The sequence below is a fragment of the Polyodon spathula genome, chromosome 11 (assembly GCF_017654505.1).
Source record: "Polyodon spathula isolate WHYD16114869_AA chromosome 11, ASM1765450v1, whole genome shotgun sequence".
Lineage (NCBI taxonomy): Eukaryota > Metazoa > Chordata > Actinopteri > Acipenseriformes > Polyodontidae > Polyodon > Polyodon spathula.
The window spans coordinates 34,809,165-34,835,164 of record NC_054544.1 but is presented as its reverse complement, the minus strand read 5'-3'; the positions used below and the strand labels follow the sequence as shown (position 1 = coordinate 34,835,164).

General features: G+C 40.1%; 1 protein-coding gene across 1 annotated transcript in view; it reads right to left on the bottom strand.

The window, feature by feature from the left end:
- The window catches only part of LOC121323148 (procollagen-lysine,2-oxoglutarate 5-dioxygenase 2-like), a 59,946-nt gene extending 35,802 nt beyond the window's left edge, over positions 1 to 24,144 (bottom strand). The window contains exon 1 of the mRNA XM_041263980.1: positions 23,829 to 24,144. Within this exon, the coding sequence (XP_041119914.1) occupies positions 23,829 to 23,934 (106 nt within the window). The 5' untranslated portion in view covers positions 23,935 to 24,144. The remainder of the gene's footprint in view (positions 1 to 23,828) is intronic.
- Between the last annotated feature and the right edge of the window lie 1,856 nt (positions 24,145 to 26,000).

The window sequence follows — 26,000 nt, the reverse complement described above, 5'->3', positions numbered from 1 at the left end:
TGCAGAATGTACAAAAGGGACATAATACCTTTTCGCCTTTAAAATTAGAAGACATCCCAGCAACACCCATACTTTTAATGGAATTATTGTTATTATCCCAATTATGTTTGCAGTTTCAACCAGTCAATTATACTTTAGCCTCTGGTTCTCGACTAATTTGAAAAGCAGACACTTTTGGCTCCATCGCGATTACAGAGGAAATCTTAAGCTTGCTTCAGTTTTAAGTGAAGAAAAAAAATAAAACACACCACACAGAATAACACAGACATCAGTCTGGGCTACGTTCTTTTACTGCAAGAGACAGATGCTAAAGCCAAAAGCCTTCTACAGGGTATGATTGTCTAGACAAACTTATGAGCAATTATTTTTGGAAAGAAAAGAATGCACCATTCAAAAGATATATATATATAGATATATATATATATAATATAATATATATATATATATATTATATATATATTAATTAAGCCTGAATAACTATATCTATATTATAGCCTCCATCCTATATTATATTCCGTTCTATAGTTTGATATATATATATATATATATATATACTATATATTATGCTAATATTAATTATTCATGCATATTAACTAATTAAGCAATGAATACATCTGTGAAACAAAAAGATTTACAAATCTAGTATTTTCCTCCAATAGTTTGTTTTAACCTTGTTTCTTATATACACCCAATACTACATTTTTGTATTTTATTTATTTTTTTAAAATCAGTGTTCCACATGTGATTTATCTAACTTTTACGTTGTCAATAGCTAGGGTGAAAATTTGCAAGCAATAATCCTCATGTTGATCAAAAAGGGTACTGTGGACCTGAGAAACTCTCCCTTCTTCTCAGTACTCTCCCTCTATTCCTGGATTGTTCAGGAAGGTTAGGAGCCTGCACTCTCAGTCGTAAGAAATACGTTAAGACTGTTGCCATAATGGCTCTTTCCGATCAGCTGCTTTCTGACTTTTTCTTTGCACCATATAAGACCAATTTGAAATCAGGACTTATTTGTAGTACTGGGACAAATATCCGAAGGAATATTTTTTGACATGTGTCCGAATACAAAAATGAGATGTTCGTATTTGAACTTATTTACCATCTCACCAGAATTTGCATGACAGTTTAAAAAAAAATGGCAAATGAAAAAGAGCTCAATGTGATATGTAAGATTAATATACAGGTATATAAAAACAAAAACACAGAATCAAAACAGCAGCTCTTCAGTCTCTACTAAAAAGTTCTAGCCAGCAAAAACTAAACAAACTTGATTATGCGCACCATCCTTAGTGATCTCTATGGAAAGCCATCTGGGTCAGAATCTGATGGGACTGAAATAACTCGCTTAAGCAGTACCCAACTTTCTGAAAATAACAAGATACTAAGTCAAAATAATGAGACAGTACTTCAACCTTATAATGGAAATTTAAAATGTATTTTGTTTTTTTGTTTTTTGGTGGGCTTCCATACTTTCCAGTTCTTTTTTTAGTCAATGTGCTGTGACAGATGGCTTGAGTGGTGCGTGTGGGTGGCGATGTCACGGACCAGGAAAAAGTGTAAAACAATGATACAGGGCTGAAACTGAGCGCACTGACGCCCAGTGTTTTATTAAATAGAACTAAATTAAATTCTTCAACAAAAGACTTTACACACATAAAAAAAAATACAAAAGGCCTCATTGGCCAAACAAAACAAACACAAACTATATATCTAATAGAAAAACGAGTATCTTGTTCATTGGTTTGGCAGCATTAGCTCTTTAATATCCTTCTCCTTACAACTCTTCCCAGAACAAAGTCCGGAGTGGGACTTTTATTCTGTGGCCGGAGCCTTAATTACCTATTAGACAATGACCTTATTAAGGTTCCAACCACATTTCCACAGGCTTTTTAGCCCCACCAGCTGCACTTTATGAGACCGGCTTTAACGTGGGCTGAAAAATACAAAAACAGCAATAATAATAATAATAATAATAAACACATACATGAATATGGAGGGCACCCTGTCCCATGTGCCTAGAAGTATTTCCACATATGCATGGTGATGAAGACTGATGGCAGAAACCCCAGACACACACACACAAGATTTAGAAATATTCAAGTAAAATATTTACATTGCAGACAATAAATTCTCTTCCGCACAGTACGTGCAACATATAAGCGTTCCAAGCCACAGGATTCAAGTTCCCTTTCAATTCGAAAATAACCATCAAGTATGGGATATCGCCCCCCCAGGCGGTAGGACTTACCTGAGCTTATGTCAAAGCTGCCGATAGGCTGGTGCATGCACCGACGTCTAAGCCCGCCCCCTTGTCGGCTTAGAATACCCGGTGCACGCAGCATCACTTTCTCCTTTGTTTTCAAGCAGGTAGGTATAAGCATGTAAGTATTTCTCACTGAGAATCACTTACATTCTTGTATTAACACTGTTGTACTCATACAGATTGATGGGTTGTCACCAGGATGCCATTTTTTGCCATCTCCGTTCCTGAGGGGCGCAAGGCGCTTGCGACCTCCAAAACTACCAGCTTACCATCGTGGAGCCTTGATGTGGTGCTAGAAGCCCTTACCAAGACCCCATTTGAACCTCTCCACAATGTGGAGTTGAAGCTCCTGTCTGTAAAAACCGCATTTTTACTAGCTGTGGTTTCAGCTAAACGTGTGAGTGAGTTACACGCACATCAGTGCATCCCTCTTGTACTCGCTTCACAGGAGACGGGTCTAGGGTCTCCATGCGTCCTAATTCGGCTTTCTTGCCTGTGATAACCCGAGATCCAAGATGCAAGAGTATAACTTTAATCACAGTGTCTTTATTAGAACAATCTCTGTTGAAACCTACACATTAGTGTTCTCTAACTAAGCACTTCCTCGACCCCACGGTATCCTAGGTAGAGGGCAAGTATGTAGGGCGCTACTGACCTCTAGTGGCATAACTTGAACTGCATTATATACATAAGCATTAACATTACTACATTCCCCCCCCCCTTAAGATTTCAGCTTCTCTAAAATTTGGAAACAGTTTAAACACAGTTATAAACAAAATGTAACACTAATACACTAGATGTCTCTAAACTATTGCTGTAACAACAACTACACAAAATAGTCCATCCTTAACTGTACATAAACATTTAATTTCAAACTTAAAAAAAAAAAGAATTATTTACAAGTCAAAGTCCTTCAGGTAACCAGGCTTTTTGACAGTTCTTTGGGAACGACGCACAGCTTGTGTCATGCTTTGATTGTCCCTGCCCACCTTGGGGGAACTCCCAGTTTGTTTCTCTGGTTTCAAAGCAAGCTGCTCTGAGACAGTGTCCGCATTGTTTGGAACAAGTTCATCTGGCATGGTTACTCTAGCTGCTGGTTGTAGAACCTCTGCAGGTGTGTCCTGCACAATATCCTCTGACCCAGTGGTGTTGTCCTGTTGTCTAGACAGGATCTGATCTATGTGTCTGCGTACTATTCTGCCATCTCCCAGCATTACCTTGAAAGATACAGGACTAGTCACTGTTGCAATGACTCCTGGTATCCACTTGGGACCGTAACTGAAGTTTCTTGTCATCACAGAGTCTCCGTCTCCAAAACTCCTCCCCTTTGTGTGCTTGTCGTGATATTCCTTTTGTTTATTCTGCTTAAGTTCCACTTTTCTCTTTAAATCGGGATGCACTAAATCAAGCGTAGACCGAAGTTTCCTCCCTAGTAACATCTCTGCTGGAGTCCTGTGGTAGTTTGAGGTGTTAACCTATAGTTGAATAGTACCCTTGACACTTTAGTTGACATACTTCCTTCTCCCTCTTTCTTCATCATTGTCTTGAATATTTGAACAGCTCGTTCTGCGAGACCGTTGGAAGACGCATGAAACGGGGCCGATGTAACATGGACAATGCCGTTTTTGTTCATGAATTCCTTGAACTCTGAGTTGACAAAACAGGTGCCGTTATCAGAAACTACCATTTCTGGTAATCCCTGATTGCTAAAACTTTTTTGCAAACAGTCAATTGTAACAGCTGGTGTTGCTGAAGTTACCGGGTAAACATCCATCCATTTGGAATGAGCATCTATGAGTATCAAAAACATCTGCCCCATAAATGGTCCTGCATAATCTAGGTGTAATCGCTTCCAGGGTCTGTCTGGCCACTCCCAGGGATGGAGCGGTGCTGTGGCTGGTGCTTTCCGGTGTTCCTGACACTTGCTACATACCTTTACCCGTGTCTCTATCTCCTCATCTAGTTTGGGCCACCAGAAATAACTTCTGGCCAGAGCCTTCATGCGCGAAACCCCTGGATGGCACTGATGCAGCTGTTCCAACACATCCCACCGTCCTCGCTGTGGGATGATGACACGTGCCCCCCACAAGACACAACCATCTTGCACACTCAATTCTGTCTTCCTAGCAGAATAAGGTGTAAAATCTGTTCCTTCCCCCTGCTGTGGCCAGCCCCTTAAAACGTACTCTCTCACCCTAGACAGTATGGAATCTTTACCTGTCCACACTCTCACCTCCTCTACGGTCACCATCGCTATGTCTTCCATCATCAGCACCCTGTCTTCCAGACCTGTGGATTGGGAAGTGTCCGGCAGTGGCACACGACTCAAGGCGTCTGCGTTGCCGTGGTCCTTACCCGCCTTGTAGACTATCACGTACTCATACGCCCGCAGTGTCACAGCCCACCTCTGGATCCTGGGTGACACCATCTGTGGAACAGCCTTCATTTTGTTGAAGAGTGAAAGAAGCGGTTTATGATCTGTGCATATGGTGAACTTTCTACCACAGAGATACTTGTGAAACCGTTGCACCCCGAAAATCATTGCCAGTCCCTCTTTATCAAGCTGAGAGTAGTTTTGTTCAGCTGATGTGAGTGTTCTTGACATAAGACCTATGGGTCTCTCCCACCCATCCGGCATGAGGTGTGAAAGTACTGCGCCTATCCCGTAGGGGGAGGTGTCACAGGACAGAATCAGCTCTTTCTCATTGTCGTAATGCACAAGTATATCTGTGGATTGCATGAGCTTTTTAGATTTCTCAAAAGCAGCCTCCTGCTCTTTTTTCCATTGCCATTTTGTGTCTTTTCTCAACAATTTGTTCAGTGGAGCCAACAGTGTTGACAGGTTAGGTAAAAACCTGTTATAATAGTTCAACAGTCCTAAGTAAGCCTTAAGCTCTGTTATGTTGGTAGGTGCAGGTGCATTTTGGATAGCTTGTACCTTGTTCTTAAGTGGGTGTAGTCCTGCGGCATCCACTTTGTGACCCAGAAACTCAGCCTCACTTCCCAGAAAGGTACACTTACTTCTCTTTAGCAGTAGGCCTGCCTCCTCCTCGCTTAGTACCTGCAGGTGCTCCTGATCATTCTTGCCCATCTCCAAGATGTCGTCCAGTTAAATGGCTACATGGGGAATTCCCTGCAGCAAACCCTCCATAATTCTCTGAAAGATAGCTGGACTGGATGAAACCCCGAATGGAAGACGGTTTACAGTAAAGAACCTTTTGTGTGCGTTTATAGTTACGTACTTTTTTTGATTCCTCATCCAATATTACCTGTTGATAGGCATGACTCATGTCCAATTTGCTGAATTCTGCCCCTCCTGAGAGCCTTGCAAAAAGATCTTCAATTCTGGGAATGGGATACTGTTCCAGTTTGGATACCAGATTTACAGTAAGTTTGTAATCTCCGCAAATCCTCACAGAGTTATCAGGCTTTAGCACTGGGACTATGGGAGCTGCCCACTCAGAGAATTTCACTGGTTCAATTATTTTGTCTCTCAAGAGGCGGTCCAGCTCAGCCTCCACCTTCGGTTTCATAGCATAAGGCACAGGTCTTGGCTTAAAGAACCTTGGTGTTGCCTCTTTGTCAACATATATTTTAGCCGGTGGGCCTCGCAATGTCCCCAATTCCTCTTTGAATACATTCTCATGTTTCTTCAACACACCCTGGAGTGTTGTTTTGTCTCTACCTATCTGGTTTACAGTGCCCCAGTTTAATTCCAACTCCTTAATCCAACCGCGGCCCAGTAGGTTTGGTCCTTTGCCAGACACTACTACTACTGGCAGCTGTTTAACAGTCTCTCTGTACTGTACAGTTAAGTTTGCAGCACCCAATGTTTTCACTCTTTCGCCTGTATAGGTTCTGAGATGCAGGGAACATGTCTTTAGCTCAGGTACTTTTGCCCCATTCCTTAGTTTTGAGTACTCTGTTTCATTCATAATTGTAACACTGGACCCCGTGTCAACCTCAAATTGCACATCCGACTTGTTGACTTTTAACTGTAATGTGATAGGCGCTACCTTGGGAATGCTTGTCTCTGTTATGTTATTCATAATGAACACGTCTTCACCGTCACTTGCATCTGTTTCAGGATTTTCGCTAATGTGATGAGCCCCATGTTTTTTTTTTCACTTTTCCCTGCTTTTGTTTTCCTCCCCCTCTAGGTTTGGTTTTCTCCACAGGCGAGTTCGCCCTGCACGCCTTCCTGAGTGCCCCTTTTTTCCGCATCTGTGACACATTTCCTTAAGAAAACAACAGTCATTCGCCATGTGCTCACCACCGCATCTATAACATGCCCTCATAGTTCCGCCAGTTCGTGGTTCCCTCCACGTTTTTAGCTTTTGCACTGTAGCCTGGCTAGCATGTTTCCAGTTAGCACCATTGCTTCCTTTGCTTTGCCCTTGTAAATCCTGAACGTCTTTGTTCGCTGTCTCCAATGCCTGAGCAAGCTTCAGTGCTTTTTCAAATGTTAACTCGGTTTCTGCTAACAGCCTGCGCTGAATACGATCATCGTCTATACCACAGACTAGCCTGTCCCGTAACATTTCCTTTAGCCTATCTCCATAGTTGCAATGTTGAGCCAGTTTTCGTAGTACTGCCACATATTCAGTCACACTCTCATTTGCCTGTTTGTTTCTTGAGTTAAATTTAAAGCATTGAACTATTTCGCTGGGCTTTGGGTTGTAGTGCGTTTTCAACAGTTCAACTAAATCGTCAAACGATTTGTCCCCTGGCTTATCTGGGCTTAACAAATTTCTCATCAGACTATATGTTTGGCTTCCCACCGAACTTAAGAGAATGGCCCTTTTTTTATTGCCGTTGTCAATCTCATTTGCTTCAAAAAAATGCGACAGCACTTAGAAATATTCCTCCCATGTCTGTAGTTTACTAACAAACGGAGCGGTTTTTCCTACCGTGGCAGCCATGTTCCGTTGTCTGTGTGCGCTCTCGCTAACGTTAGCAGGTTGGGCCGAAGCTATGCAGCTACACTTGTCTCTTCTCCTTCGTTGTCTCCGTTTTCAATGACCTAAGACAAGTTGCCCGATTTCCTTGTCGCCATATGTGATAACCCGAGATCGAAGATGCAAGAGTATAACTTTAATCACAGTGTCTTTATTAGAACAATCTCTGTTGAAACCTACACATTAGTGTTCTCTAACTAAGCACTTCCTCGACCCCATGGTATCTTAGGTACAGGGTAAGTACGTAGGGCGCTACTGACCTCTAGTGGCATAACTTGAACTACATTATATACATAAGCATTCACATTACTACATTGCCGAAGGTTATATCTCCGGCCCGTGTGAATCAGTCGGTGGAGTTGATGCCGTTCCATCCTCTCCCTTTCTCTTCCCTAGAGGAAGAACAGTTACACACGCTCTGCCCAGTGCAGGCATTACAGTGTAATACTGACTGTACATGAGGCGTGAGGCGTGAGGCAGACACAGCAGTTGTTTGTGTGTCATGGTTCTAAGACCTTGGGGCAGGCGTTATCAAAGCAACGTCTTTCCCATTGGATAGTGGATGCTATTAAGTTAGCATATGAATCTGCAGACCTTCTGCTGCCAGGGCAGTTGAAGGCACATTCCACTAGGGCAATGGCGACTTCCTGGGCCCTCTTCAGAGGTGTGCCCATGTCTGAAATTTTCACTGCAGCCAGTTGAGCTACACCGTGTACATTTACGAGGTTCTACAGATTTAATGTGCTGGGTTCTTCTGCTCCATCATTCAGGGCATCTGTTAGACTCTCATGCAGCACGATACGGACATGTAGAGCGATTAGTATTCTTGGTGTTGACAATTCTACCTTCGGACAGGTGTCATTTCGAGTATAGACGCTGAGACGCTGCTCCATACATGCGCAGATGGACGACTATGCAGTTGCGTTATGACGTAAGACTGTTCTGTTGCCACGCTTTCTCCCTCGTGACGGCTTGGGTACAAAATAAGGCCAAAAAACTCAGAACATCCACAACGGGCCATGCAATGTATAAACAATGTAGACTGAAGCAATTTCAGTTGGCTGCAAACCCCAAATATAAGTGCAAAAAAATAATAAAAACCAAATGCACATGTTTCTCAATTTATTTCACTGTATGGGCCATTTTAAGCAGTCAATGATTTCCACAGGACTCTAAACCATGTTGTTGCTAGAAAACCACCTGTAACAGGGGTGTAGTGTTACTGTGCGGGTATCAGCTGAGCAGTAGTGTTCTCAATACTTTGGATCTTTTGTCCATTCCATGTTAAATGACTGCCTCACATCTCTCTCTCTCTCTCTCTCTCTCTCTCTCTCTCTCTCTCTCTCTCTCTCTCTCTCTCTCTCTCTCTCTCTCTCTCTCTCTCTCTCTCTCTCTCTCTCTCTCTCGTGGAGGATTGTGGGAAGGGCTTGCAGAGAGGTGGAACGCCGGTGCGGTAGGACCGGGAAATTTAAAACTTTATTTATTTATCTATCTATTTATTTATTTATTTATTTATTTATTTATTTATTTTTTTGTTTGTTTGTTTGTTTGTTTGTTTGATAGTTACTTAGTTGTTTTTTTTTTGTGTGTTTGTTTGTTCGTAGGTTAGTGGTGTGTGTGTGTGTGTGTTTGTTTGTTTGTTTGTAGGGTGTTTGGAGATCCCGTTATGGGGTCTCGTTCAGGAGGGCTGGGGGCTCTCACCCGCCGACACGGGGTCCGTTGCCTGCCTGACCCCGGGGTTTCGGTGGAGGAGTGCCTGCTGGCAGTAGGAGAGGTGGTGGGGTTTGAAAATATTATGTCGGCGTCAAGAATGAATAAAGCGCTAGTAATATTTTTAGTGGAGGTGTCTCTGGTACACAAGCTGGTAGAGGAAGGATTTACAGTGAAAGGTGAATTTGTTCAGGTTTCCCCTCTAGTAACGTGCCTCCCCCGGTTACGAAAGTTATTATTTCTAACGTGCCTCCGTTTTTAAAAAATGAGCAATTAGAAAAGAATTTAGCTCGTTTTGGTAAACTGGTGTCCCCGATTAAGGGAATCCCGCTGGGGTGCAAAAATAACAGTGTTAGGCACGTCATGTCGTTTAGAAGGCAGGCGTTTGTCTTACTAAATGATCCTAACCAAGTCATTAATGTTGCCTGGAATTTTAACGTGGAAGGGATGAATTGTGTAGTTTTTGTCAGTTCCGAAACGATGAGGTGTTTTTACTGTGGAGAACAGGGACACCAGAGAAAAGCCTGCCCGAGAAAAGAGGCTAGAGCGGAGACAGGGCAGGATCAGGGCGATGCTGGCGGGGAGGAAGTCGGGGGTGTTGGGGGTGAGCGGGAGGAAGAGTCGGCTCCCCCAGCGCAGCCGCAGAGCGAGCCCGTGCTGACCGAGGAGGGGGCGATCCAGAGGGAAACCGGAGCAGAACCACCAACACCACGGCCTCGCACAAAGAGACCCAGCCGCAGCCTGTCACTGACGGGTTCGGAGGATAATACCGCTACTACTGAGAATGGTGAAGAATCATTCAAGGTAGTAGCGAAAAAGACACGAATTCAGCGGAAGGCTGCAGAGCTGCCGGATGGCAGAGCGCAGCCAGTGCAGAACTCCGAACCCGTGCAGACAGGGAGACTGCGGGCTCCAGGCGGGGCGTCAGTCCCTCCCAACGCGGAGGAAGAGAGCACAGCGCAGGGTGAGCCAGGCGCGGTGCAAGACTCTCCGCTAGAATCTCACCTCCGCTAGCTGAATCTCAGCCGCCTGAAACAGTGCCGGCTGTGGCAGAGGCCGGTGTGGAGGAGTCGGAGGGAGCTGCGGAGGAACGGATTCTCGGGGGCGAGCGAGAGGACAGCGCGGATGAGATGGAGGGGGAGCTCTCTGACTCCTCGCTTATCTCAGACATCCCTGATAGCCAACCCGTCAGTAAGAAAAAGTTATACACGCTTGAGCAGGTAAATGATTTTATGATAGAAACAAAAGGGAAAAGGGGAGTAGAAATAGAGAGTTTTTTCCCTGATCTAAGGTTATTTCTCCACTCCGCTCACGTTATAACAAGGAAAGCCACAATAGAAGAATTTGATCAGCCAAAACGTTATAGATTAAAAAAAATTGTTCAGAAAATTAAAAAGGATCTTAAAAGTGGTTCAAAATCTCTTGTTTAAAAATGGCTGTGTTTTATGAAACTTCTTTTATTACTTGTTTTAGTGTGTTAGTTTTTTTAGCTATGATGGAAAGGTGCGTTTTTATTTCTTTTAATCTAAACGGCTGCAGACAGTCTTTTAAGAGGGCGCAGCTAGTCGGGTTTTTAGAGCAGAAGCAGGCGGGGGTGGTGTTTCTGCAGGAAACGCACTCGGATCAGGAGAATGAGGAGGCGTGGCGAGCGGAGTGGAAGGGGCTGTGCGTGATGAGTCACGGCGCTAGTACCAGTGCAGGAGTAGCCGTGCTTTTTAAACCCAGCCTGGGGGCAGTTTTACTAGATATAGATGAAATCGAGAAAGGGAGGATTTTAAAAGTAAGAGCTAGGCTGGGCAGTACAGTGTATGTTTTTATTAATATTTATGCCCCCAATAGAGGGGGCGAACGAATTTTATTTTTTAAGAAATTAAAGCAAGCTCTTTTTAATATTAATAATAATGATGTGGTGGTAGTAGGAGGAGATTTTAATTGTACTGTTAATTTTAATATTGATAGAAATAATGATGAACCACACCCTCAGTCCTCCAGAGAGTTGGCTGCATTGTTAGAGTCCAGTGACCTGGTTGACATATGGAGATGCCTGCACCCCAGTTCAAGACAATACACCTGGTCTCAGTATCACACAGACTGTGTATATAGAGCAAGACTAGACCGGTTTTATACTTCTAAAAACGATTTAAATAAATTTATCAAAGCAAGAATCATCCCCAGTAGTCTCTCTGACCACCACTGTCTATTAATTACAGTATTAATTCAATCAGAACCCCACAGAGCATCTTACTGGCATTTCAATGTAAAATTATTACAAGATGTAAAATTTAAGCAACAATTCAAACTTTTTTGGATAATTTGGAAAAAAGAAAAAGCACAATATAAAGATTTAAGACAGTGGTGGGACATTGGCAAAATACAAATTAAATGTTTTTGTCAACAATATACTATAAATGCAACCAGGTCACTGAACACAGCCGTGAGAGAACTGGAGTCCAAAATCCTCCTCCTAGAGGAAAGGTTAAATTCAGAATTTAAAGAACAGACCCTGGAGAACCTAAAGGAGCAGAAAATCGCGCTGGGGAGCTTGCTGAAGGAAAGAGTGAAGGGGGCGATTGTGCGTTCCAGATTCATGGAGTTGAGAGACATGGATGCCCCCACTAGTTTCTTCTTCAACCTGGAGAGGAAGAGAGCGGACAGTAGACAGCTGTGTTGTATCAGGACTCCTGGTGGGAAAGAACTGCACACCCGGGAGGAAATCAGCAGAGAGGCGGTGCGTTTTTACAAGGAACTTTATAATAATGAAATGTGCAACATAGAGGACACTGAGCGGCTGCTCCAGGGGTTACCCAGCCTCAGTGAGAAGGAGCAGATTCAGCTGGACGCACCGCTGACCCACCAGGAGATGACCGCCGCTGTCAAGCAGCTCTCCAGCGGAAAGGTTCCCGGGATCGATGGACTGCCAGCAGAATTTTATAATAATTTCTGGGATATAATGGGGGAGGATTTGCTCCAGGTTCTGAGAGAGAGCCTCAGCCACAGGGAGCTGCCTCTTAGCTGCCGTAGGGCAGTGGTTACACTGCTGCCCAAGAAGGGAGACCTATGCCAGCTTAAAAATTGGAGACCTGTGTCAATTTTATGTTCTGATTTAAAGATTTTATCCAAAACAATCGCTAATAGATTAAAAAGTGTTATTGGAACTGTAATACATATGGATCAAACATATTGTATACCGGGTCGCTCTATTTTTGATAACTTGTTTTTTTATTCGAGATTTTTTAACTGTAAGTGATATTTGTGATTTTAATGTAGGAATGGTCTCCCTGGATCAAGAGAAGGCTTTCGACAGAGTCGACCACACCTACCTCTTTCATACACTGGAAGCCTTCGGGTTCGGTCCTGGTTTTATTTCTTATATTCGGCTTTTATATTCCAACATTTTTAGTATTTTAAAGATCAACAATGGGCTGAGTCAGCCCTTCCCAGTGTGCAGGGGTATAAGGCAGGGCTGTGCCCTGTCTGGTATGCTGTATTCACTGGTTATAGAGCCCCTGCTGCACCTGCTGAGGGTCAGGCTAGCTGGATGGACAGTGCCCTCCTCGCCCTCCACACCCTCCTCTGCCACAGTGAAGGTGTCTGCCTACGCAGACGATGTGACTGTGTTTGTGAGGGGGGATGCAGATGTCCAAGCGCTGCAGCAGACTCTAAATGAGTTCCAGAGAGCATCTTCTGCCAGAGTAAACTGGGCAAAATGTGACACCTTCCTGTCAGGCGGCTGGGATGAGGGCACCCCTCCTTTCCTGCCTGAGGGGCTGAAATGGAACAGAACAGGTATTAAAGTGTTGGGGGTGTACCTCGGAACAGAAAACTACATGAAAAAGAACTGGGAGGGTTTGTTGGATAGGGTGAGGGGGCGGCTGCAGAGGTGGAAGGGACTGCTGGCTCAACTGTCCTTCAAGGGCCGGGTGCTTGTTATTAATAATCTGGTGGCCTCTAGCTTGTGGCACAAGCTGGTATGCTTGGACCCACCCCAGGGCCTGGTGAAGGAGATCCAGAGAGTGTTGCTGGAGTTCTTTTGGAGCGGGAGACACAGTTTGAGGCCGGCAGTCCTCTACCTCCCTAGTGATGAGGGGGGGCAGGGGCTAGTCAGCATTGCCAGCAGGGTGGCAGCCTTCAGACTGCAGGCGGTTCAGAGACTCCTGTACACTGAGGAGGAGGCTCATTGGAAGAGGCTGGCCTGTTTCCTTCTCAATAGATTTGGGGGGCTGGGGTTAGGAAAACACCTGTTTTTAATTGAGAACACCAGTTTTAGTAAAGCAGGACTTCCTCCTTTTTATCAAAGTATTTTAAAAGCCTGGCAGCTGGTGAGGGTGGAAAGGGATGTGGAGTCCTTGACAGGGCAGGACCTGTTTGAGGAGCCCCTATTTTTTAATCCACTCTTTCCAGTTAAGTTCCTCCAGTCGATGACGCTCTGTGCCAGTTTTTTAAAAGAAGGTGTAACCATGCCAGTTTTTTAAAAGCAGGTGTAACAAGGATGGTCCACATGTTAAACCTTGAGCTCTCCTGCTGGCTAACTGCCTCCCAGCTAACTGCACAGCTAGGCTGGCACTCAGAGAGGCTTGCAGAAAGACTGATGGGTGAGTTGAGGGGCAGCCTCTCCCCGCGGCTCAAGGCAGTCCTGAGGGAGGAGTTGTCCAGAGGCACAGAGCAGAGACAGCTTTCCTTATTTCCAGGGATGATCGTGTCACCAGCAGTAGGTGAGGAAGGTGACGGCGGTGGAGAGAATGGAGGGACTTTGCTTAAATTGCAGAATGTGGAGGAAATGATCTTTCACACAATGAATGGAAAACATATATACAAATTGTGTGTTAAAGCCACAGAGTATAGTAGGCTAAGGGGTCTGGTAGACTCTAAGTGGCGAGCTTACTTGGCTGTAGAGGAGGGGCACAGGCCGGTGTGGAGGGTGCTGTACAAACCGCCTCTCGCCAAGAGAGTGGGGGACCTGCAGTGGAAGATTCTACACTGCATTGTGTCCACAGGCAGGTTTCTCCATAGAGTGGACCCCAGCATCAGTGAGCAGTGTGCTTTTTGCTCAGCAGAGGAAACTCTCTTTCATGCTACAGTGAGTGTGAGAGGCTGCGGCCACTTTTTAATTTACTGCAGGGAATCCTGAATAATTTAGGGGTCGTTTTTAGTAAGGAGCTTTTTATTTTTGGGGTTCTATACAGTTTTAAAATGAAAAACAGGTGTGTTCTTATTAATTTTTTAATTGCAAAATTGGCTATTTTAAAGACAAGGAAAAATCAACTCTCTGGTTCTGGACTGACCAGTTTAGTGTTTCAGTTCAGGGTGCTCGTGGTCAGCCTGATCAGAGTAGAGTTCTCATTAGAGTTTGAGTATTTTAATCTGGTCAGTAACCTGGAGGACTTTCATGAGAGGTGGTGTGTGGGAGACGCCTTTTGTGCTGTGAGTGGAGGGGGAGCTCCAGTTTTTGTTCTAATTTTATTTAATTTTTGTTTTACAGTGTTTTATTTTGGCTTTTATCTGTTTTCAATAAAGAAAAAAAAAACACTGTTTAATATTGTTTTTTTTAATGATCCTTTTATTTTGTTTAAAATCTGTTTTTTAAGGAGAACACGATATATTTTAGGATTTTTTTAAATTTTGCTCAGGCAGTAGGAATCTTAAACTTTTGTTGTGTTTTACCTTTATTTGAATTTTAATGGATTTTTATTTGGAATATTTAAATAAAGGATCTTAATAAGTCAAATCTCTCTCTCTCTCTCAAGTCTCTCTCTCTCTCTCTCCTCTCTCTCTCCTCTCTCTCTCTCTCTCTCTCTCTCTCTCTCTCTCTCTCTCTTCGCTCTCTCTCTCCCTCTATATATATATATATATATATATATATATCTAGTATAGACCACACTCAAACTCACTCTCACTAACATACACAAGGATACACACACGGAACTTTTCCATAAGCTGGGGACTGGCCAATTCTCTCATAGAGCTGGTGTGTGGGAGATGGGAGTATAGTTTTTGTTCTAATTTTATAATTTTGTTTTACAGTGGTTTTATTTTTGGCTTTTATCTGTTTTCAAAAAAAAAAAAAGGTGACAATTATCACAAAAAATTAATGATCCTTTTATTTTGTTTAAAATCTGTTTTTAAGGAGAGCACGATATATTTTAGGATTTTTTAAATTTTGCTCAGGCAGTATGAACTTAACTTTTGTTGTGTTTTACTTTTATTTGAATTTTAATGGATTTTATTGAAAGTCGACCTTTTCAGTTTCTCTCTCTCTCCTCTCTCGCCTCTCTCTCTCTCTCTATCTCTTCTCTCTCTACTCTCTCTCTCAAGAGAGGAGAGAAGAAGAGAGTAGATAGAGGAGATATAATATAGATTATGATATATAACATTAATATATAGGGGGGACACACACACACCCCCACAAACAACACACACACACACACTCACACAGTGCCTTGCAAAAGTATTCAAAACCCTGACCAATTCTCTCATATTTGAATTGGAATGGTACATTGAAATTTCGTTCTGTTCGATATTGTATTTTAAAACACTTAAACTCAAAATCAATTATTGTAAGGTGACATTGGTTTTATGTTGGGAAATATTTTTAAGAAAAAATAAAAAACTGAAATATCTTGCTTGCATAAGTATCCAACCCCTGTGCTGTGGAAGCTCGCACTTTGCACCGATGAAAGAAATTGCCCTAACAAGGACACAATTACCTTACCATTGGCCTCCACCTGTGAACCATTAAAGTTCCTGTCACATTTTCTGGATAAAAACCCCACTGTTGAAGGCTCATTGGTAAGGCTGTGAATCTGAATGAAAATGAAGACCAAAAAGCATTCTACAGAAGTTAGAGATACAGTAATACAAATGCATAGATTAGGGAAAGGGTACAAAATAATATCCAAGTGTTTGGATATCCCAGTGAGCACAGTTGGATCAATAATCAGGAAGTGGAAGCTGTATCACACCACCCAGGCACTGCCAAGAAAAGGCCGTCCCTCAAAACTCAGCGCTCAAACAAGAAACAAACTTGTGAGAGAAGCCACAGAGAGGCCAACAATCACTTTGAAGGAGCTACAGAGTTCAGTGGCTGGGAGTGGAGTAATGGTGCACCAGTCAACCATATCAAGGGCTTTGCATAACATGTATGTATGGGAGTGTATTCAAAGGTCATTACCACCTACTATAAAATGTAAATAAAACTGGTAAGAAAGCGCAACACTTGATGTAAAAGACACCATTTTCTTTATTTCTTGCATATAAAAAGAGAACTCTGGCATTTCATCCAGCTTCAAATACTGCAATTACAACAAATCTCTTAATTCTTATGTGGAAATGGTTCACACGGTTACTTCAAGAAATAGCTTGATGAGGCTCTTGCTTAGATCAATAAACAACCAAATGAGCAAGGCGGGCCAAATGGACCTCCTTTTGTCTATAACATTTCTTATGTTCTTAAAAAGTCGCTTACAACAGAATACCCCCATGAATCTATACTGTTCAAATCTTTTAGAAAGTAAAACAAGTAAACAGGAATATAATGCTAAACTAGACTAGGCTGACTGATTAATGTACACAGCAAAACATTTCTTTTTAAACTAACACAGTAATGTGTTACATTAGGGAATACACACAAACGTTGTATTCATTCATTTTAAACACTATGCGTTCATCTTACAATTTTATAGGTGTTAGATATTTTGAAAATCACCACTTCCAAATGTAGTAAAATTAGTTTAGCGGATAAAAAAACAAACAAAAAAACATATTTCTGGCAAACTGCTTTACTAAAAACTCTGCTAACATATGCAATTCAATAGGGAACAATTCAAAGTTAAGCAAATAAGTTTAATGTTACGTTTCTAAAACAAATTAAATGTCTCAGTCAAAACACACCAGTGCACCTTAAAACATAGTAAGACATTTTACTAGCAATAGGAGGCCATTAAGCCCATCACGCTAGTTTGGTTGTTAGAAATCTTGCAAAGAAAGTAAATTAAACAAGAGACAACCACTATGGCTAATATAATTAACTGTACTTGTTATTGCTTTCATGCTGAACCTGTAACTGTCTGCACTGTCTGTTTGCAGTGTGACTCGAAAGCAGGGTTGCCAGATTTCTGACAGAAAAATAGCAACCTCATTCTTCAAAACATGTTAGAGTACGGGCGTTTATGCAAATTTCAACCCACAACTCTCAAAAAAACAAGCCCAACCCTGCTTATTATAAGCGGATTTGACAACTATGTCTGTATAAATTCTGGTCTTTCCACCGCTCATGCATGCAATTCAAAACACAGTTTCACAGCTACACATTACATGCACAAAATGCAATTCCCCAAAACATAAAAACATTGCTAACGTTTTTGACATGCGGTAGAGTTTTAGTGACACATGTTGGCAAATTATATTTTTGCACTTTCTAGCAAATGCACTGTAATGACGAAATAAACAAGCATCGATGAACTCCCTTTTGAACAGCTTCTAGCTCATTCCTGTTATGCGTTATCTTTGCTGTGACTATGTTATAAGTAATGTGTACTAGGATACTATTAAACTCAAGAACAGAATAAACTACAGCCAAAGCAAACTTCAGCAAAGAGATTGGGGTGGCTATCAGAAAGACGTTTCAACAAGACGTGGGGTTTCCTTTGTTATTTTTTACTTTTTTAAAACACTTTCGACATTTTGACTGTCCGCATTCAACCAGATTGCTGTTGTCATCTGGCTGAAATCCAAAATAGTTCCACATCAGCTTCTCTCATAAGGCATTCGCCATGACTGCTGCAGTAATTTAATTTTCCCAGAACATGCAGGGTACTTGGTCACTTATGCTAAGCGGAAATGAGTAAGCTTAGTTCATATTGCTTATAAAGCACCCAATTTAAAGAGTTTTGTTTCAAAATACCTAATATTGGAGGAAAATAAAAATATTGGGTAGAATTTTGGTATCATGATATACCATAGGTATCAATATACTGCGGAACACTAGCTGAGATATGAGAGAGAGTTTCAAATTGAAATGCCACAGGCTTCCAGGTTTTATTAAAAATCACAGAATCAGGCAGTTGCGGTGGTTGGTGGCCAGCAATGGCAGCCCTAGTGCAGAAGGACAAGCCGTCTACACATAATTACAGATACAAAAAGGCAAAAACACAGTGAGTAAACAGCTACAATACAAAAGCTGGCCCAACATTGGCCAAGCGCTGCTTCCACTAAAAGGAACGTCCAGCTCCAGGAGCCTTCTCCCTAACCCAAACTCAATAAACTTTGGTGAGATTAAAATCCCCTAAATTAATCCCTAACCTAAAGTTGTACCAACCTAACTAGCGGATTAAGCAGGTTTAGGCCATTTGCTTAGACTAAAAGTTATTACACTTTGTTTATCCCGATTACAGCGCACTAGACGATAATCACCACTGATGGATCATTCCCTAAATCGAATTAAACAAGATCTGTACCAAATCGGACGTGAGATGATCCTGTTTGGTGGACTCATTTAGTACTATAAAGTATAAGACTAACTTTGTACACATGCTCGGCCTAATTTTGTATAACACATTTTAACACGAAGACAGCACCATTATTCTCTGAAATGACGCCTAAAAACAAGTGAAGTGAAGTGAAACCTTTTGAACTTTTGGTCTGAACCCTTTTGAAGCATTTGGTTCAGTAAGGTTCGCTTGCCGATTCACAGAACTATCCTTAAAAAAAATGGACAATTGCACTATGTAATGATATAACGTACCTTAATATACACGATATTAAGCAATTATTAATTTTCTTTGGTAGACAGCGAATGTATTAAATAAACTACTAAAGCGATGTGGCACCTTTTTCCTTTTTGTCTAATTTAATATGGTTGAGGAACAAAGTGTTCTGAAGAGATAGGTTTTGTTTTTTTATTAAAATATCGTACAAACTTTAATAAAGTGGCGCACAATAAGATCCTGTGTATTTAAATAATAAAAAGTAGCACATTTGATGTATTCAATTTTAACCTGACATGTCAGTGTAATGCTGTATTAAATGCAAACAACAAATTTAGAACTGAATGTTCAGTGTCAGCAACAGGCTACCGGCAAGTTAAAATGCAAGTACGATCCATCAGTGTGCGGATTGTGCATAAAAAGATATGTACTAGGCTACAATTATATTATGAATATAGGTGTGCTTTTACTTAAGTGTGTTTGCCTGAATCATGCCTAATGTAATAAAAATGCTTTTTATCATGAATATATTTATTATTTGCTTTTTTCATACCTTTTCATATTTCTGACTTTTGTGCCGGTTCAATGTCTTCAATGTAATGACAAAGTACATGTAAATGTCCGAGTTTGTCTTTACATTGTGAATTTCAATCTGCACTTACAATAGCTTGTTATGGGTTAGTCCTCATTATCGATCTATCTTGTTCCACTTCTGTTCAGGTCAGCTAAACCAATTTTCAGGATTAGTTGATAGGTATGCTGCAATTAGGACTAACAGTACAGATCTGCAGGATTTGCTAGACCACATTTTAGTCCACTTGATGCGGACAAAGTCACTGGTACTCTGCAATTGACCCACAGTGATAATCTTTAGCTCACCCTGGTTCCACACACAGGATTCTTCACAGTCACCTCAATGCTTTCCAGATCCTTTTAAAAGGCAGGTGACTAGGGTTAATTGATTATCAATTATTCAATTGTCACCTGACCACATGGCATTTCCATTAGACAGGGAGGGAAGTCTAATCTCCCAGACCTACCATATCTAAATCACACACAAACGCATTTTATTTACAAACCACCACCAGTACACTATTTACAGGGTCAGGCCTCAGCCCTGCCACACCACCATTATCACAATTCGTGGAGTTTCTAGGAATTATAACGTAATACAAAACAATGAAAGTACAAGTGTTATCCAATAAATCTCTTCAAACAGGTACCATTAATCTCATTTTTACAATTGTGTTATCTTTATCCAGAATTTGCTCATCTGTAAGGTGCATTTACATGTATTCAAATTATATGCTACGATTGCTTCTGGGAATAAGGGGAAAACAGAAGAAGTACATTTTTTGTTGGTTGGGTATAAGTAAGCTAAACGTATGCGATTAGGGAATTCATCATTATTATAACTTAAGACAGTAAAGTTCCATCAATGCTGCTCGTAATTGTTATGCAAATTAATTTTGCTGAAAGCATTTGTGGATGAGGTCTTAATAACAGTCATTAAGAAAGCATTAGGCTAATGCTGATTTAAAGTTCCCTTATGGAGTTTACTTAGATTTTCAATTATCATGGCTCAGCTGCAACTGAAATCAAAAAAGCTTTTTGAATGATACTATAGTTTAAAATAAATGGTCTGCCATCCTCTGGCTGTTGACACTGTTTCCATGTGAAAGCAGGAATCCATTTACAGTCTCCAGATATGTCTGGCTACATTAACGCCTGGTTTCACAGACACTGATAAACACTAACCCTTGTCTGCCTTACATAAGGTAAGGTAAGATAGTGCAATATCAGTGCTTATTGAGGTCTGTGAAACCAAGGACAGATGATAATGCTGACCATGTTTAAATTGCATCCAGGATATATAATTATAAAATATCTAACTACAAAATAGCCATTTGTAGCAAGTTTCCAGATTCCACCAACCATATGAAAAAAGTTATACAGTTCTTCCCAATCTGCTTATATTGCTGATACATTGGCAAAGATGTAATCATTTCCAGAATGCACATTCCAGTTCCTGAGTTGGTTTTCCAAAAACATAAAACCAACCACTTGAGTTTATGCAGAGTTGTTATAATATCTGATAACATTCTAGCCAATACATTTTTTTTGCAAAAATTGTAACATACAATGCTGTCAGTTTACTATACTCATTTTTTAACTGTTGTGCATCCATGACTTTGCCCCTGTCTAAGTTGTAAACATTACAGTTTTAACTTTAAGGCACACTGATCAAGTCATATTTTTACAAAGTGCTTAATTAATCTCAGTCAATACAAGTGATTGTGCTGTCAGAGCTATCAGTCTTCACCCATGCAATGCAGTTTGGCAAACAGCCTTCTAACCTCAAGCAATAGGAGAGGATTCAAAAACCAAAGCCACAAAACTGACCAAATGTCCTACAGGGCATATCCTTTTTTTCCCCAGACAAAGTCACAAGATGAGGAGATTATGCGACAATTGTAAATCCCCAAACCCTTCATGTAGGAAGTCATCGATTCCCTTGGTATCCTCACAAGTCCAGAGAAAAAAAACAAAAAACAAAAAAACAGGAGATTTAAGTAATTTTTAGAAATCTACAAGATGAAAAATTTTGTTTGCTTTACCACAACAGTTATACCAGTTTACATCCCATGATTTATTTATTTATTTATTTATTTTTGAGACTATACTTTTGCGAAATGACATTCTTTCGCCTTTAATGGTTGACTATTTCATAGGCTTTGTTCACTCTCTGGCTTTCAAAATGTAATATTACATTCATTCAGGTAGTACCCAGATCAAAAAATGAAATTACTTTCTTTGATAACTGTTGTATTAGTTTATATATTAGTCTTGGAAATACTTTGCAAAACAGCCTAATAAATCTGTCCTTTATTTCAACAGCAGCGCAACATCTACCTGTTTATATACATACACGTCTCTTAATAACAGCCCATTCCTAAATTATCATGACGCAGAATAGAAGGCCATTCTCTAGCATTTGTAAGCCACTTTACCTCTGCTGCTGATAAAAAAATCAGACTGCCACCAACGACAGTCCAATCACTAACCTTGCTAAGCTGAATGATGATTTGCAACACAATTAGAACATGTGGTATAGAACATGTGTTTATTCTGTAGTTTGAGCAGTAGATGGTTGGCAAAACACACAGAATTCTGAATTAAATTGCACTGAAACAGTTCACTGTTTCACTGTGCAAACATACTGTTAGTCGACATATCACTACGGAGAATGTTGTTGCATGCACCACCATTTGTACAGTAAAACTTCAGAACCTTATAATTAGAGTGTAATTGATGATAGTGATTAAAAAGTGTTATTTTCTCAGCTTGAATTGGCCAAAAGGCATCATTTACCTCACATCACAGGATTAAAATATGTACAAGCCCTCTAAAGAAATGTTTCCCATATCAGGCAATGTGGTTTTAAGGTTGCCTGTGGATTAGTTTAAACCTTTTAGTAGTGGCCTTCTAAATTTTTTTTTTTTTTTTTTTAAACTATTCAAACAAGAAACTAAATCGACTTTAAAAATAAATATGTAGAAATTGAGAAGAAAGACCCTTTAAACTTTTGGCAGTGTCTGTATATGAAGTACAATGAGCTTCTCAAAGCTTATACTTTTTTTTTTTATGGCACATATGGATTTAGTTGCACTTGGCAATGGTCTGGATCATTTAACCATGTTTTACTGTAATCATTCAGAGTATGTAAGACAAAACTGGTGAGCACTCCACAAAATATGTAATCTTCAAAATGTAAACATTTTACAGATGCTGATGAAGTTCAGAATTAAGGAAAAAAAAAGTATCAGATTCCATTAATCGTCAATAATACACTGAAATTTTCTTGGAAACATTATCCACAGGAGTGTTCTTGGGAAAATGCATAGCAAGAACACACGTAATCACTTAAAGAGATTGCAGATTTTTTTTTGCTATTAATATTGATTACTATCTATAGCAATTTAAAACTTCCCAGAAAGAACACAGCAACCCTGCTTACCACAAAAAACGAACATTGGCAAAAGTTCACACTGTGAAGATCTACTAGTCAAATTATATACTGTAGTACCTGGCATATATCTCCAGGGCCAACACATCCTGTACTATAAAAAATAAAACTGTGCTGATTATTTCCCTTTCATTCTATCTTTTATTGACTACGATTTTCTAATTATATTCTTACATGTTTCAAAGGAAAATGTATTTCTAACAAATTAACTTTGATCTGCTAACCTACTAATTGTTATTGTTCAAGAAATTACATTTATTAGCTATTTAATATGGGCAGAGGCATGTTATTTGTTAAGTAAGTGCTGTAAACAGTAGACGACATAATTACACAGACCATATGCAAGCCAAGTGCACGATTTAAAAACAGCAGCAACTATACTGGAGTTTAGAGAATTTTGCAATTAAGAAAAACAGTTGTTACCACGTACTGTTACAGTTACTGTAAACTGCAATGTTAGCACAAAGGGTTACTCTTTTGATGAAAAGATCGATTTGAAATTTGAAAAGATCAAATTTGATAAAAAGACCAATCTTTTGACTAGACCAGACAATGGTAACATTAATCCTTGTCACTGTTATTCAAAATTCAGCGCTTCCTTTAGGTAATGCTAAACATGTATTTTAGCTCATTTAAGTCACAATATAACTAGTGAAAGGTATGACCTCAATGTAGCATTTCAGATTTCTAATGATTCTGAGGTCTTAAAGTTTACAGATGAACCAGTGTGTGACTATCCCATTTTTAAGTAACATACACATCATTATAGTTACTTACCATAATTACCTTCACCAAAGACATAAGCAAATGTGACAGTTCTGTATATAACTTTACATCTTTAATGAAAATACTGAGAAATATACCAAAATGATTTATACTAGTTTTGACTGGGAATTCCTACGGGGGCTTAACTAGGTGAATTCGTGGTTCTTACTGTACTACTGTAAACATTATATAAACATGCACGTTATCATACATTTTCACATAAACAGGGATTTGACGACAGTGCAGTGATACATCCACTTTTGGGAAAAAAACAACAAAAACGTCAATCCGTATTGTTCTTCTATGTAAGTTGTGCGTAGTATGTCCTTGTGTTAGGTCACTGAAATAAGTTTTGCACAAAAAATAGAGAGAGAGAAAAAAAAAAGTCGTTTTATTCTCACCTGTAGGAATTGGCAATGTCTCTGAGTCCGCAGGCTCCAGTGACTGAGTAAACTGCAAAACCGTTAAAATAAAGAGAAACAATGACTGCATATACTTCAACGCCATGACCGTCCTCACGCAGACTCCCTCAGTGAAAACGAGTGAGCACGAGACTCAGCCCCTGTTTTATTTCTCGGATCAGCGAGAGAGTTTTAAATCGAAAGCGAACAAACAGGTCTCGCGATAATAATGGTAAAAAGAAAACCTGCAGCTACTGCCTGGACAAACTTTCCCTGAAGCGCCTGTGAAAAAGGATGCGACGGAATATTTTTCCGTAGTACTGTTAATACTGTGTACTGAGAGACAGGAGAGAATTTAAGGGGTGGGGCTGTAATTACTCTTTAAACAGTGTGTTCTTTACTTGCAAGAGGCGAAATGTTTCAGTCACTGGTGATGCTGCTATGTACACAATGCACACATCTTGACAAAGTGGGCAACAGCAAATAAATGTTTTTTTTTTTTTTTTTTTTTTTGGTTTGTTTGTTTTGTAAATACAGCTGTGTTATGCATCGACCGCCTTTCCCACGCCACTTAATAAAGTATAGTACTATTTTGGGTTTTCACAGGTTTTCAAAGGAAGTGTTTGTGAAAGTGTTTTTTTTTTTTTTTTTTTCATATACCTGGTTGTGTGACGACAGTATGATACAGATCATTCAGAATTCAGTTGAGCAACGTTTTGGCTAGTGCCTTCACCACCCTTTTTGGATGTTATGTACGATGTATTCCAGTACTTGAGAAATGTTGACCAGGTTTCTAAAATTGCTGTTGTAAGAGTTCTTTTGGATTTTTGACTACTTGTGATTGGTATGAAGTTTTGATGATGGTGTTGCATAATGTACCAAAGCAACACACATTGTGATAAAGATGGCTTTTTGGGTAGGTTTAGTATAATTACATGCAATTATTTATATTACAATTTTTAGGATTAGGGTCTTCTTAAAAGCCCTCTATTGTAATAGCAATGGCATAATTCAAATGTAATTTGAGCCTACTTTGGGTTATAATTAGCACCTGGGTCTCCACCCTATATTACCCCAATTATTGACATTATTGATATAATGTTGTCTTTGAGGGATAATCTGTAAATCTGGCTGTCAGTTATTTATTGTTAGAATGTCTCCTCCCCTCCTCTTAAAGATTCAAAAAGTATTTTAATTGCACTAATAAACTGGGAGTTGAGTCAAAATTATTATTTGTATTCTTACTTGTTTATTTAGCAGAGGCCTTTGTTCAAGGCAACTTACAGAGACTTGCATTTACCAGTGTAATAAGTTCTGCTTTTGTAGCTAATCTTTGCAGCCGTTTTTATCCAACATTATTATATAATAGCAATATAAGAATGTGTTTTCTGTAGAAGTATGTTTTAAAAAACAAACAAATAAATAAATAAAAATACAACAACAGTTGGCAACATACAATAATAATTACACTTTAACTTGAATTGGCTTGTCCTCACAATAATAGACAAGGGGTCACTGTGTTTTGTGTTAATAATACATCAACAAAAATAATTATTCTAAAGTTGCATTGATATTCCTGTGACCATCGATATCAGCATGTCATTTAAACTGGCTTAAGCAATGGTAGTACTACTGCTGATTCTTAAAATGCCAATATCTCTTGCCAATGCACTGCAGTTGGGACTTAATGTTAATTAATGCCTTTGCTTGATTTTTTCAGTAATCAAGGTCTGTAATTTAGCCACTCCTGAAATTTAAAGATGAAAGTGTTATCCAAGGTAACTTACAGAGACTAGAGTGTGTGAACTGTGTATCAGCTGCAGAATCATGTACAACCACATCTCACTTGAAAGACAGAGCACAAGGAGGTTAAGTGACTTGCTTACAGTGACACAGTGGGTGAGACAGGATTTGAACCAGGAACCTCCTGATTGTAAGCCCATTGCTTTAACCACTGGACCACACAGACTCCTATGTGTCGTTGTTTAATAACAGGATGATATTTGTTATTCAAATTCAGTGACGATACAATATTTGAATTAACTCATCAAGAAAAACACTGTCCTCTCCAGCCAGCCAGGGAATGTAGGCAACATCCTGATTATTCTAGTATTCAAGGTACATAATGCACAAACCTTATACAGCTTTGGGCAAACGTTTTGTACCACTCTA